Genomic DNA, 15,796 nt, shown 5'->3' with positions numbered 1-15,796 from the left:
CTTGGCTGATGTTAATGCCATTATATGTTGTACAAGTTTTTGTATCTCCTTGTCCTTTTCTTTGTTTTCGTTTCTCAGCTCAGTCATCTGAGCGAGAAGGTCTTGGATTTGTTTATTTGCCTTTTCCTCGCGGATACGGCTTTCTTCTTTAAGGGATTTGATCTGTTCCGTCAGTACATTGACCGACCTTAAAAGCTCATTGGCCTTTTCCCTTTCCGCCATTTCTCTGGCCTTTTTCTTTACTTCTTCGTCTTCCGAAGAGTCTTCTTTGGGCCTTAGCCTTTTCATTTTCTTGCCGATTTCGGGCTCAGCTTCATTTTTGGAGACGTTGTCTACGGCGGGTTGTGTCTCTACTACAGTTGGGGGTGGGGCTTCGCGCGATTCTGCAGCTGGGCTCGGCTCTTCGTCGATGGCGTCCATCGTATTGATATCGTCATCGGTGTCGATTTCGCTTTTTTCTTCCTCCGACTCGGGCAGATAGGAGTCATCGTCAGATATTACGATTTCTATGTCGTCGATCGCGGGATTAGTCGATTTAATAAATTTATTATATAGCTCGATCGAGCTGTCAACAGAGGGGTTTGATGATTCGGCTAAATCATTCTCTTCTTCTTCTTGTGTTGTCACCTGCGTGAGAACACTTTCTGGGGGGGGAATATCACTCATATTGCCGTAAGGCAGTGAACAAATAGTTCATAAGATATAAGAAAATTCTACTTAGACGACTCTGTTTTTTTTTCCACCGACTGACCGCTGTCAGTACGGCTTACTGGGTGCCGTCCCAGGTACCTCGCGGTAGTTCACTTCCTGTATTCACAGTGAGGGATCCTCTTCCTGTTTCTCACACCTCAGGAGCAGGGGCCGTTTCTGTCCGACCTTGTCAAATGTCAAGGCCTTACAGTGTCATCCCTGACGACACACTGAGGTGATCCCGAATTCTTCGCAAACGTGAAGCTATTATAGCCTCCGCGAGGAGCCTATAAAAACAGCTCCTCGACGGTTTAACTAGTAACAACCTCGCATCCGCTTTTCGCTAATATGTAGGACAAGTGCCTATGCCACACTCGGTGTCTTACCCACCGGGAGCTGAAAAGCTCCGTTGACAATAGGTCAGTCGCCCCCACCTAAGCACGCTTCTCTCTCACGTCCGTACTGTTCGGCTGCTCGAGTCGAACTATAACTTGCCTTATTAAATTTTGCAATGTTTATTCAACTTTACTTTTTTTATTTTCTTTACATACATTGGTTTAAAAGTTAAAATTTGGTTCATTTATTTGACTTCACTGTCAGGTCTGAACCTTTTTGTTGCAGGTTGTTTGTCTTCACTTATTAAGTCAGTCTTTCCATACATTAACATATTAATGGGCGATCTTAATGCCAAGGTGGGTCAAGGTAAGGTAGGAGAACAAGTAGGAAAATATGGGCTTGGAAACAGAAATGACAGAGGAGATCGATTGATTCAATTTTGCCAGAGTGAAGACTTCGTAATAACAAATACCTTTTTCAAATTACCTCCTCGATGGTTATATACATGGACATCTCCACAACATACCAAAGAAAAAATAGTGAGAAATCAAATAGACTACATTATGATAGCAAGGAGGTATCATAATTCTGTTCAATGTACTAAGACGTACCCAGGAGCTGATATAGGCTCAGATCATAACCCGGTAGTTACTGTGATAGAGGCGAGACCAAAAAAGATTAGAAGACCACACAGAAAGGCACTAGATTTAAATAAACTTAGAAACAAAAATATACGACAAGAAATAGGAGAAGAAATAAATGAAAACTTCCGTTTAGTGCAGCAACAAATTAACGATACAAACAACGTTAACCAAAAATTAAAGTACATAAATACAGCTATACAAACAGCAGGAACGAAACATCTTACAAAAACAACAACAAAGAATAAGGGGTGGATGACACAAGATATACTAGACTTGATGGAACAAAGAAGAAAGATGAAGAATTACCCAGACAAATAAATAAACACAAAAAATAAAATAAAAGAAGCCAAACAGGAGTGGATTAAAGAACAATGTAAAGAAATGGAAGGAAAGACCTATGAGGAAAAGTACGATGCGTTTAATATGCACAAAAAAGTAAAAGAGATAACAGGAAGCATAAAGAAATGCCAAATAGGTAAACTTAAAGACAAAGATGGAAATCTTATTGTAGATCTAGAGAATAAAATAAAAAGATGGACAGAATACCTGAATGGATTATTTGAAGACGATAGAAACAACTTAACTCAGATAATCAATGCAACTGGGCCAGACATATTGAAAGAAGAAGTAGAATATGCAATAAGAAACGCTAAAAATAGAAAAGCAAATGGACCTGATGAAATTCCTATAGAACTGTTGAAGCTTTTGAATGATAAATCCGTAACCATAATATTAAATTTTGCAGCGAGGAGCTAAAACAGTTTCCACTCCACTTTCCTATGTCGATCTTTCGAAAGTAACTTCGTTTCGAAAGGTGTTAAGTTTCGAAAAATTGGATGAATTTTATAGCTATAAAATTCAATATAAAGTTTAGATTTTCATTCAAAATTTGTGCAAATTGTACTTCTTAATGTTAATAAACAATGGAGATATAATTAACAAAAAAATTGTCACTAACTTCGTTCCTATTATTCATAGAAGGTTTATTTTTTTTGTTAAATGTGAGTTTTTTTACCAGCTATCTAATGGTTGTACGTACAAGTCTGTAGCTTGAAAAATATAGAAGTTATTATAATTGTTTATAAGTAAAAAACATACCCCTTTTTCAAACGTTTATTTTGTAAATAATTTCGATGAAAACTCAATATTCATTTAACTTCTGAGATAGTATAAGTCTTAAAGAATCCTATGAAATTTATTAAATGTGTCTAGCATCATTCATAGGGCAAGTTCAATGGTTTAAATAATTAGTCCCAGGGATAAACAAATTGAATAACTTTTAAACTATTTGACCGATCGGGGGGAAATTTCGCAAAAATTTAAAGGACGGTAATTCCTCAATGTTGAAATGTATTAATAACATTTTATTTTGTTAGATAAAAAATTAATTAAATTTATAAATTAGTGCAAAAAAACTGCTTTTTTGCAAATATCTCAGTAAATTATTGATCAATTTTAATTGAAAAAACGGGAAAATAAAGATATTCTTGATATAAAAAAATGGTATAAATATTGTTTATTTAAATTATAAGGGAAAAAACTTATAGATAAAAAATCAAATTCTGACCATAAATTATTGTTTAAAAAAAAACGCAAGGTAAAAATAGAAGTATCTTTTTATCTATTCGTCATCTAGTAACCCCCACCTATGTCTTAAAAGCTTCAGATATCTGCGAAACATTTTGCCGTGAAATCGATGATTTTTGTATAACCAGACTGGGCTAATAGTATTCTAAAAGATTCATCATCAAGAAGTTTACGAAATTCAGACTGTACTCCGACTGGTCCTGGAGCTCTCCTCCTTTTAGTGATATTATGGCTGCTCTTATTTCTGCCACTAGTATAGGAGGTCCTCTTTCGTTGTTATTGGGGACTGGTTCTCCCTCTCGTCAAAAAATAAATTTTGTATGTAATTTTTTCAGGTATTATCAATACTCTCTTGTCCACGATTACCTCTCCGTTGTCATTAACAAGTTTACTTACTCCTTTGTTTTTACATTTGCCTGTAATTTCTCTTGCTTTATTATACACGTTGAAGTCGTTGTATTTACTTTGTAGAATTTCGATTTCTTGGCATTTTTTCTCCAGTTCTTTCTGTTTAGCTTCTCTGATCTCTCTCTGTATATCTCGTTGTAATGTTTTATACATAGAGTTATTGTTCTTGTTTTTCCTTCTTCAATAATTGCTTGAGTTTATTTCAAAAGATTTAGTATCCATAATGGACAATGCTAGTTACTATTTGAGATACCATAACCAAATTTTCACAATATTATTAAAGCAGAATAGACAGGGCGTAAGGATAGTGAGAAAATATTTTCCGGAAACTACTAGTAGTGATATTATTAATTAAGAGTAGCAAGGGAAAAACGAAAATTTGTCTAATTTAAAGATAAATTACTTTTTAAATTAGCAATAATTAAATAAGAAACACACATTTTACAAGTTTATTGATAATAATCATACTTTCTCAATAGAGCGAGACTATATATGAATTTCTTCGATCTTGGTTCAGATGTAAAGTGTTACAACGTGCAATGGATATCTTTATCAGAAAGCATGGCTCCAACAGATTGTTTCGACATGTCACACTCACACTGGTACGGTGGTGGACAAACAGCAGAAAATGCATGGCCTTTAGAAAAAGGTAGCCATTTTTATCAACCATTTATTACTGGAAATATAGAAACACACGAATGGGGAAATGTTTTAAAGAGATATTTCATTAATTCGAAAGGTAAGTTTTTGTATTTTTTATAAGATTTATATTTACTATTTCATCTGAAATCCACGACAGATTATCACATGATAATCACGTTATGTACGCTCTTGCATGCAAGCTCAGTCCTCAAAGAGGTTTGTGTCCAATCTCTTATAGGATTAATGCACACAAAGTAGTCTGTAAAATATAATTAAGGTCAATCTAAAACAGAATCGAATAAATCGCTTGTCAAAACGCTTAGCAATTTCAAAACTTTTGTTGAAAGAAGGTTTGTTGAAGGCAAATTGATATCATCATAGAAAACACAAGAAAACGTATAAGGTTTTGAAAACAACTTAATTCAAGAAAATACTAAAAATATGTAAGTTCTAAAATGTTCTTAAATGGCGTTTAACCGAGGAGTTTTGGATGGAAAAGCTCGATCGAATCGATCAAAGATATATTATATTATTCTAATAATAAAATAAACTTGCGTGCATAGAAATTGGTCCACTTTAAACTTTTGACTTAAACTATATTTTTTTCAGAAACTATTACTCGGATCAAAAAAAAAGGATATACTATTTGAAACATAATTTAATATGAGTATACATTTGTTAAAATTTATTTTGACCTCTTATGTTTAACATTGAAAAATTATTACATCATACAAATTAATTTTTTTATTGCTAACACAAAGATAGGTATTTGTCAATTAAAAATGTAACAATTAATGTTTTAATGATAATGAGCATGACCTACTTTTGCATCAATAACTTGTCTCATATGATAAGGCATATATCTAAAGAAGTTCGTATTGCTTATTGTGGGATGTGAAGCCACTCTTCTTCTAATTCGACAATAAGCTTTGAGATCGAGTTTGGGGTATGAAGTCTAGCTAAAATTCTTTGTTTTAGTGTGTCTCATAAATGTTCCATGGGATTGAGGTCTAGACTGCACGCTGGCCATTCCATGTCCCGAAAACTGACTTCGGTAATGTAATCTTGCACGATTCTTGAGGTATTCGGCCTTGCATTGTCCTGTATAAAAATAAATTTATCTCCAAAGTAGTCAACGTAAGGTACCACATGCATCGCTACAATCGCATCGATATATCGAGCACCCGTTAAACCTCCTTGCTCGTAAAGACGGTTACCCATACGAATGAAAACAACGTCGATTCGTGCCACCATAGCAATTGTCATGCAGGAGTCACATTCATAAGTCTACGCTCTTCAGTGCCGTATTCTGGTCTTATCTGAGAACAGAACAGATCCTTATTGTTCCAACATCCAGTTTAGATGATCCCGTGCAAAACGCAGGCGTGCTTGATGATGAACTGCAGTAATAACCACTCCTCTTACTTCACGGAGCTATTGTAGCACTTGAATAGCATTAAGGTGAAGATTTTTTAATACTTTTGACACAATAAAGCGATCATAACGAGCAGTTGTAAATCGCTTTCTACCATTCTACCAACCTATCGCTTCCAGGTTGTCTACGAAAGGATTTAGTCTCTTCATAACGTTGTCACACTCTTCGAACCTCTGCGCGTGTTTTATCCAATTGTACAGCAACAGCTCGCTGGCTAAGTCCATTTTCTATTAATTCAATGATTTGGACGGTTTGCTCTAGTGTATCCATTAAACTTAAACACACTTGAACACTAATTAATAATGAAAAATGCAATTTTTTTGTTGCACTATTTCTGTCAATCATGTTTCCTTCACTTATTTCCCAAGTCTTCTGCCACACAGTCCTTTCATTTTTTCCTCGGTTTTCTTCTATATCCTTTTCCCTCAACTTCTAACAGCTCTATGCTTGGTCCCAGATAGTTCTTACTTCTACGTTTAACGTGATCAAACCATTGCAATCTTTGTTCCTGAATATTTTTTGATACTGTAGTCACCCTAGCTCTTTTTCTAATCACATCGTTCTTAATCTTGTCCCTTCTAAAAAGTCTTACCTAACATCCACTAAAATATTTTCATTTCAGCTACCTCCATATTCTTTACCTGAACTCTATTTACAGGCTACACTCTACTTCCGTACACCAATGCAGGCATCACCACACTCTTGTTTGTCTTTCCTTTCAGCCCTTAGCAAATTTTTTGATCACAGATTATCTGCTCATTCGCTACAATTTAAACTAACTAGCCTGTATCTTGTGGGCAATTTCTCGATATAGTATCCTATTTTTAGTTATGGAGGACCTAAGACATTTAAATTTTCCCACTCATCCTAGTTTTTCTCCAAGAAATTCGATGTTCTTTACCATTCCTGGAAATTAAAAACTCAAAATGTGGTAAAGCGCCAGGTCTTAATGAATTTGAGTTCATTAAGTCCAGTTGATATACTAAAAATCCTGAATGACGAAAATGTTATCAAAGATTGGACTTACCTAAGTGTTGAACGAATATTTCACGTTGCAAAAGATAGGTAGGTGTTTAAAGAAGGGCGTCCTTCGATAGCCCTTCTCCAACCCTCACAACATTTCTTTGCTCTCACAAAATTGTGTTACATAGCAAAATAAACAGATAGGGACTTAGTGAAGAGACTTGAGGCAAACCAACCGTCACTAGAAAATCTGCAGTCCTTCCCCAAACCTTTACAAGTGTTTCCTTTGGTGTACACTCCCTCATACATATCCTGCATGAGCCTTACGTACTTCTCAGGAACCCATTTATCTAACATACATCGCGATAACTCTTGTTTAGGTACTATATCCTATGCCTTCTCAAGATCTGTAAAAAACATATCTTTTCGTCGTATATCTCTATCGACGGTCTTAAAGCAAACAAGGCATACGTTGTCCTTATTCCTATCATAAGCCCAACCTGTGCTTCTCCTATCGATGTCTTATGCTTAACCTTTCCTCTACAGTTCTCTTCCAAATTTTCATTGTGTGAGACATTAACTTTTATATAGTTCTTCTGGTTCTGAATGTCTCCTTTATGTCTATACAGTGATTCCATCTGGCTCTCTCTCCATGCATGGGGCATCCTTTCTTCCTCATATGTCCTACTCGCACATCAACGCCTTCCACTATGAGAACCTTCCAAACCTTCACAGGTATTACCATTCTTCCTCCTATTTAAAACAATTTAAACATCTCGGTATCCCCGGTATTATATTCAATATTTTATATTTTTATTTGCAAAGGTACGGATAACAATTTAAAATACCTACTAGATATGATTTAGTTGTATACGGAGATTATTTTTTTCTGTTTCTTCTTCTTGAATTTTTTTTAATATTCAATTTGATTATTTTTGCAGGGGCAGCTATAGTGATCGATAACGAAACACCTTTATATATCTCAATTCGAGATTCACCAAAGAAGGAATTTTGTCTCAGGGCTCAATACGATCATTTCGCTTTTGTAAATAAATTCACAAGCACTGCACAGTTAAACTACAGTATATGTACCAGTGCCAACATGTCTCAATTACATGTTTTTCTGAGTGAACACACCCTCTGGGATGGTCTAAAAAAAGAAGATAGCAACATTATTGATTACTTTCTTACAGAACCAGTTTGGGAAATGCCTGATATGAAAGAAGCATTAACTCAAGGTAAATATTACTAAATTAATATTACTAATCACTGGTGGGGAACCACTAAATTGAGATTGATATTATATACAACGAAAAAAATATTATAGAGGGAAGTGGGGTAGGTTTATGTATAAGCCTGATGAAAGGTGTAATAAATAAAACAAATACTAGATTGAGTAATTGTATAAGCAACAAGTATATTAACTTCACATGCCAGTAACCTAACCTAACAACCTTGTCTAACCTAATAATCTATCGCTGTCACCTCCTGTCATGCCATCTTGTTACCAACATGAATAATATGATTGTCACTTACCTGGGTATCATACATCCTTTTTTCTTTTTCCTTATAAGTTCAGCTTACAAGGTTTTTTAATTTGTCCCCCTGACCTTGTACAGTAAGTATTATTATGATTTGATGTTTCAAGTATATGATTATTATCAGGAATTAAAACTTCTGTTGTTTGATGTTCCTGATGTGTTTCAATATCCTCACTGACTGGCAATTCATAAAATACACTACCATCGCCACCCAAATGATGATCATCGCCACAGTCTACAACATGTTTATTTACTGATGATCTTATGTGAGATCTGTTTCTTCTGATAATGCTTCCGCTGTCATCTTGCAGGATGTATGATCTAGGCGATTCATGTTGATTCAAGATTTTTGCAGACTTCCAGGTGTTATTACAGTGATCAAGGACTGTTACATGTATGTCCCTGTTTACTGGCTTTAATATTGTTGCATTTTTATTAAAAGTTGTCTCATTTAATTCTTTTTTAGCTTTCATTTTCATTTCAACATTTTCACACAAACATGGATGCAACAAATCAACTGAAATTGGAACTTGTGTTTTACATCTTCTGCTATTAAGAAGTTGTGATGGGGAGTATCCCATACCTTTTTATGGATAATTTCTATTTATTAATGCTGACTGATGGTCTGCATGCTTTCTTTCATCTATGGTTTTCCTTAACATGTTTTTTGCAATTGACACTGCTTTTTCTGCTAATCCATTTGAACGTGGATAATTAGCACTACGAAAGATTAAAGTAAAGTTCCAATTTCTGCTAAACTTTCTAATTTTTTTACTATTATGGTACGTTGTCAGTTACAAGAAAATCAGGTGATCCAAACCATGCAAAAACTGTCTTAATTTCAGCAATTATTACTGAATCAGCACTTTTGTCTTTAATGGGTAATACATCTAACTAGTTAGAATATGAGTCAAATAAAACTACGTAACTTTTTTAAGCATATGTGAAAATGTCGGACCCAACCCTCTCCCATGGCCGTTTAGGTAGTGGATATGATAAGAGTTTGTTTTGGGTTTTTTCTAGCAAATTTTTCACAACTCTTACATGCCCTTATATATGATTCAATATCCATCGCCATACGACCAATAATAAATTTGGCGTGCTAGTGCTTTTGTTTTTTTTTATGCCTAAATGTCTCTCATGAAGTAATCCTAGAACTTCTTTTCTTAATGAAAAAGGAACAACTAATTTATTGTACAGAAAAAGGAGGTCATTAGTTATAAATAGATTCTCCTTTAGTTTGGAAAAGTGTCTGACATTTTCTGGAATTTTATATTTTTGCTCTGACCAACTACTGATGATAAAGTCAAAAACAACTTTTAGTTGGGGGTCTGCGATTGTCTCTTGTCGAAACTGATTTTTTCGTTTCTCAGATAGCGGTTAATCATTGACAATTGAATGAACGGCAAACTTTATCTCCGTATCAACAGATCTTTTGTTGTTTTTTAGAAATGCCCTTGATAGTGTGTCAGATATGCACATGCTTTTTCCTGGTTTGTACGACACCACTAAATCATAATCTAATAATTTTAATCTCATTCTCAGGATTCTGGGGGAAATTGACTGTAATTTTTTTAAAAATTGATTCCAGTGGTTTGTGATCATTGTGGACTTTTACACAAGCCCTATAGATAAAGTAGTGAAACCTTCTTACAGCAAATAAAATAGCTAGAGTTTTTTTTCTATTTGAGCATACTGCTGCTCAGTTTTTGTAAGGCTCCTTGATGCAAAGGCCACAGGTCTGCCTTCTTGAAACAAACATGCCCCCAATCCATCTTTTGATGCATCTGTTTCAATTTCTGTTGGTTTCTTTGGGTCAAATACTGCGAAGATTGGCGAGTTAGTCAACAGATGCTTTACTTGATCCAGTGAATCTTGATGCTCACTTGACCACTGCCATTCCACATCCAATCTTGTCAAGTTTCTTAACGGGGCAGATATTTTTGATAGGCTTGGTACGAACTTGGCTATATATTTTACCATTCCTAAAAATCTTGCAACCTCTTGTTTGCACTCTGGTGTGGGCATGTCTAATATTACTTTGATATATTTATCACTTGTTTTCACACCAACCTTTGAAAATATCTGATCCATGTATTTAACACTACTGTGTTTGAACTGTACTTTGGACTTATTGAACTTTATGTTATATTTGGTAGCACAGTCAAGAACCCTTTATAAGTTCCTATCATATTCTGCTTCTGAGGTACCAGTGACAATTAAATCATCAAAGTAAAAGCCTACGCCTTCAAGATCTCCAAATATTTTAAAATTCTTTTTCTGGAATACTTCTGGGGCTGAGCAGATACCGAAAGCCAGTCTATTAAATTGATACCTACCAAATGATGTGCCGAAAGTCATTAAATCTGCACTTTCATCATCCAGCTCCACTTGCCAATAACTATCCTTCATGTCTAAAACAGTGAAGAACTGTCCTCTACCAAGTAGTTACAATTTCATCAACAGAAGGAATTTAAAAATGTTCTCTCTTGATGGCCCCATTAAGTTATTTTGGATCAAGACATAGCAAGTCACTATTTGGCTTTTCCACAATGACAAGTGGGTGAACCCACTCTGTTGGTTTATCTACCTTTGTTATGACTCCTTGCGGTTCAAGATTACGCAGTTTATTTTTTAAACGTTTTCGTAAAGCATGTGGAACCCGTCTTATGGTGCTTATTCGAGGTTTGGTATCTTCTCTCAAGGTTATATGGTATTTCGTTGGAAATTTTCCTAGTCCTTCAAACACATGTGAATATTTTGTTACTAGATCATTTAAATTTTTAAATTTAGAACTTACTAATGAATCTACCCGTTTGACTAAATTTAATTCTAGACATTCCTTAAGCCCCAGCAAAGGAACCTGATTTTTTGTATCTACAACTACAAAAGATATATCTTTTTTATCATTTTTAATAACACAAGTTAATGTAACTCTACCTAAAGTTTTAATCTTGAACTTTGAATCCCCACACGATACTAATGATATATTAGATTTACGGATATGTGCTCTTGGGGCTATTTCTTTGAAAATAGTTAAAGGCAATGTGCTTACCTCAGCTCCAGTATCTAATTTAAATGACACAGGCTTAAAGTTAACATACATATTAGCTGACCACATATCTTGTCCAACCTCGTGTTTACATTTAGAGTTTACTAACCTGACAAAATACTGATACTCACTATCTTCACTCTCACTTCCTGAACTGTGCACATCACTTACACTAGCTTCTGTTACTTGATGCAGTTTTTTCTTCTGCTCTTTCATCGCCTTTCTTGGAATTTCTGGTTTCCTTCTTACATTGCTACCACTAGGTTTATGGTCTTCTCTACAAACTTTTGCAAAATGGTTATGGCCTTGACACTTAGCACATGTTTTACCCCAAGCAGGACATCGATTGTCTCTTAAATGATTATATCCACATCTGGTACACACACGATCACATCTTGGTTCTCTTCGTTGAACTGCATTTATTAATGACTCATTTTGAAACATTTTATACTGGTCTTTACTTATTTCTCTCGCTCGACATATGTCAACTGCTTTCATTAACGTTAACTCTGATTCTCTGAGCAGTTTTTCTTGTGTTTCTTTGTTGTGTATGCCCATTACTATTCTATCTCAGATCATCTGGTCTTGTTGACTATACTCTGCTGTTTTAATGGCCTTCCCTAGTTCTGTGACAAACGAGTCAAATGGTTGCCCTTCTTGCTGGCTAATACTATTAAACTTAAATAATTCAAAAATGGCATTTTTCTTTGGTGAACAATACTCTTCAAACTTCTTTTTTACGCAAGTTACTGTCCTGTCTTCATTTTCGTCAAATTGAAGGTGTTGTACAGCTCTGATGCGTCGTCACCCACCAGACTTAAGAAAACTGCCAGCTTTTTACTTTCTGGTTTGGAGGTTAGGTCCGTAGCTATCATAAATAGATCAAACTTTTGGCTAAATTTGCGCCAGTTTTCAGATATATTCCCACTTAATACTAGAAATTCAGGTGGCTTAAACGTGGATTCCATGATGATATCAAAAAATGATACTCACGTGTTACAAGGTTACAGTTGAGTACCTATCTAAACAAGAAATGATTCCACCACGCCAATATTATCACATCTGACACCATGTATAAGCCTGATGGAAGGTGTAATAAATAAAACAAATACTAGATTGAGTAATTGTATAAGCAACAAGTATATTATCTTCACATGCCAGTAACCTAACCTAACAATCTTGTCTAACCTAATAATCTGTCGCTGTCACCTCCTGTCATGCCATCTTGTTACCAACATAAATAATATGATTGTCACTTAACTACGTATCATACAGGTTGATATACATTTTTAATTTGATTTTAAATAAATAGTATAACAAAGAAAGTGCAACAATAAAAAAATTAATATATCCCGGAAGATTGGAAAATGTCACTAATAATAATATTCATATGTGTATAAGAAAGGAGATAAGAGAAAATTAATAACCAGCGAACATTGACGTTGGTATGTACATGTATAAAACTCTTAAAAAAAATAGTAAACCAACGATTATACAGGAGTACACAGGATCATATATTTACTTTAAAACAGATAACACAAAAAGCGCTACAAGAGAAAAAGAAAGTATAAAGCATTTTTTGTTCTAGAAAAGGCTTCGATAAAGTTTCGAGACAGAAACTATGAAACTAGGAGAAAAAGGAATGGACAACAAGATATTAAGAATAATACAAAGAATATATAACAACAATGCCTTAATTAGTAATAATACAGCATACGAATGTTTAAGACAGGGAAGAGCACTTATCCCAACACTATTTATAATATTGATGTACGAACTTATTAAGAAGTGTACAAAAGTGAGTAAAAAGCTGAGTGTAGGATATCCCTCCTCAATATTTTCTCCTTTGTAAGGATGTAGTGGTGTCATGTAATTTGTTTGAGTATTTCTGTCCAAATATCTCTCTCCTGTGCGTGTTGTTTTGCTTCGGAGAATGAGTAACCAGTCATCTCCTTTATTTGGTATGCGGTTAATGCTACTGTACGGTAATTACTGCAATCTGTCGGTGAACCTTTTTTATATATGGGAATAAACGTGAGTTTACCCCCCTCATTTGGCCACTTTCCGGTATTCCAGATCTCATTTCAAATTCTAAGCATTACGTCCGTCACTAATTCTCCCATTTCTTTGAGTGTTTCAGCTGTTATTCCATTTTCTACTTTTGCTTTTCTGACTTATAGCTTTTTAATTGCCGCCTCAATTTCTGATTTCAATATTTAAGGTTCTTTTTCATAACTTCTTTTCTCTGTATTATTTTCTGGGTCGTTGTTAGAGAATAGTTTTTCGCAATATTGTTTCCACACCTCTACAATACCGTTTGGGTTTGTTATGCTATTTCCACTATTATCTATGATTATAAAATATAAAGTAAAGGAACAAAAATAGACCAATTTATAACTTTTATATACGTAGGAATAATAACAGAAGAAATAGGATTTTTATAAAGAGAAGTCAAGAGCAGAGTGCAGAAATATCATACAATGAACAGAAAATTTATCCACAGAACATAAATATCACGGAATACAAAAAAACACTTCCGGTGTCAATCTGATGTGTTTACTGGTACTACACTTAACCGTCTCATCTTGTTTATTCTTCTCAAATTGTTTAATATTGCAATATTGCAATTAGTATTTGAAACAAGCTGTATTTGGGATAATCTGACTCCAGTTAGTAAATGTTTTATTAAAAAAAAACACTAGTAAAAATTCCCCATTTTTAACTGCCAAAAAGTATCGTAGTCCTGAAACTTCTAATCAATTTTATTTATTACTTAATATTTTATTTCCTGAATTAAAACTTCTACTAGCGGACCAACTCGACATCGAGTTTTTTAAATGAAATTTTTATTTTGCGAGAAAAATTAAGAGATCAATACAAACAATATAAGCAAGAATATACATAACATTCATCAATAATAATGCAAGTAAAAAAAAGTGATTATGGAAGTCGACCTCAAAACTGGAATGCAATTTTTAGTTTATCAAATGTAGACATGGATATCATTTAGCAGTTAATTTTGCATGCTGATCACGAATCCGGTGTCAGATTTGCTCTATCTTGACGTTTTATACGCGTTTCGGGTCACTTCCGGTGTCGGATCGCAACCGGAAGTACATATTTAGATTTGTCTCGACGAGACCTTTTGATCCATATATACATTGTGGGGTCTAAAACTTAAAGTAGATTTTAACTTCCGGTCATCTCAAAACCGGAAGTGAATTTTTGTACCAAAAGTATATCTTGACAATCTCATACGTAATACTAATAATATTCCAAAAAAATATAAATATTTTAATTATCTAATATGGTTTTTGAGTAAAGTGGTGGACAAGAAAAGGGCTTAGCGTTATAGTACTTATATAAGATTATTTGATATAAAAAAATGTGTTTGATTAAAAAATTTATTACAAAATTTTTTCAGCAATGTTTCTAATTTAAATTCGTATTACTGTATATGTACACTAATTTATAATATTTACTTGTAGATGTTATAGATAACGTAACTACAAAGATTACGAACTCTGTTGCTGTACTAAAGCAGGGTCATATTCTCATTAACGAATTTTGGCAAGACCAAATTGGAGACTTTGAATTGGATCAATCAAGATTTCCAGATTTCGATAAACTGATAGAAAAACTTAAAAGAAGAGGTTTTAGAGTAGTATTCACCATACAGCCGTTTATATCGACAGAAAGTTTCAATTTTGCAGAAGTAGTAAGGAAGAAATTACTAGTATCTGAAAGATTCAGTGATAAAAGAATACCAGCTCTAACCAGATACAAAAGTCTTCAAAGTGCGGGCGTTTTAGATATAACGAATGACCAAACAATCTCGTGGTTGTTGCAGAAATTAAAAAAAGTTATGAACACGTACAAAATAGATTCGTTTTACTTAGATATAGGAGTTGCATACAATATGCCACACTATTACCAATGTGAAAAGGCTCTACTTAACCCAGATGAATATAAAACAATATTTACCAATAATCTCCAAGGAGAAGTGCCCCTTTTTGGCGTTAACAGTGCTATTGAAAGACCGAGATCTCCTAGTTTTGTAGTGCTTCCAGAATTTGAGTTTTCATGGGATGGCTTGCGAAAAATAATTCCAACAATTCTCACGTACGGTATTCTAGGGTACCCATTTTTAATTCCTGGAGCCGTTGGAGGAGACTATGCCGTGCCTGAAACGATGTTGGTTACAAATGGAACAGAAAACGTTTTAGAAGATCCAGAGCTTTATATAAGATGGTTGCAACTAGCTGCGTTTCTTCCTGTAGTAAGATACCGTCATTTGCCGAATAGTTATTCACAAAAGAACATATCAGGTTTAGCAAAGGAACTGGCTAAGAAACGACATGAAAGTGTAAGTATATAAATACCTTTACGTCCGTTGTTGCGGTTGAAAAGTCATTATAAATTAAATTATTAATATTTTTGTTAATACTAATCTATCGTACATGCTGATTTTAAATTATTGACAAAAACTTAAAACGTA

The 15,796-nt window shown here is 34.3% G+C and overlaps 1 protein-coding gene across 5 annotated transcripts in view; it reads left to right on the top strand.

Moving 5' to 3' along the window:
* LOC140450169 (myogenesis-regulating glycosidase) overlaps window positions 1-15,796 on the top strand; it is a 194,935-nt gene that overhangs the window by 169,641 nt on the left and 9,498 nt on the right. For all 5 annotated transcript variants that reach the window (XM_072543620.1, XM_072543623.1, XM_072543621.1 and 2 more), the window contains 3 exons: window positions 4,145-4,404; window positions 7,647-7,943; window positions 14,787-15,664. In XM_072543620.1, the coding sequence (XP_072399721.1) occupies window positions 4,145-4,404; window positions 7,647-7,943; window positions 14,787-15,664 (1,435 nt within the window). The remainder of the gene's footprint in view (window positions 1-4,144; window positions 4,405-7,646; window positions 7,944-14,786; window positions 15,665-15,796) is intronic.

The sequence above is a fragment of the Diabrotica undecimpunctata genome, chromosome 9 (assembly GCF_040954645.1).
Source record: "Diabrotica undecimpunctata isolate CICGRU chromosome 9, icDiaUnde3, whole genome shotgun sequence".
Classification (NCBI taxonomy): Eukaryota; Metazoa; Arthropoda; class Insecta; order Coleoptera; family Chrysomelidae; genus Diabrotica; species Diabrotica undecimpunctata.
The sequence above is the reverse complement of the archived record's forward strand: the minus strand, read 5'-3'. Positions and strand labels throughout refer to the sequence as shown.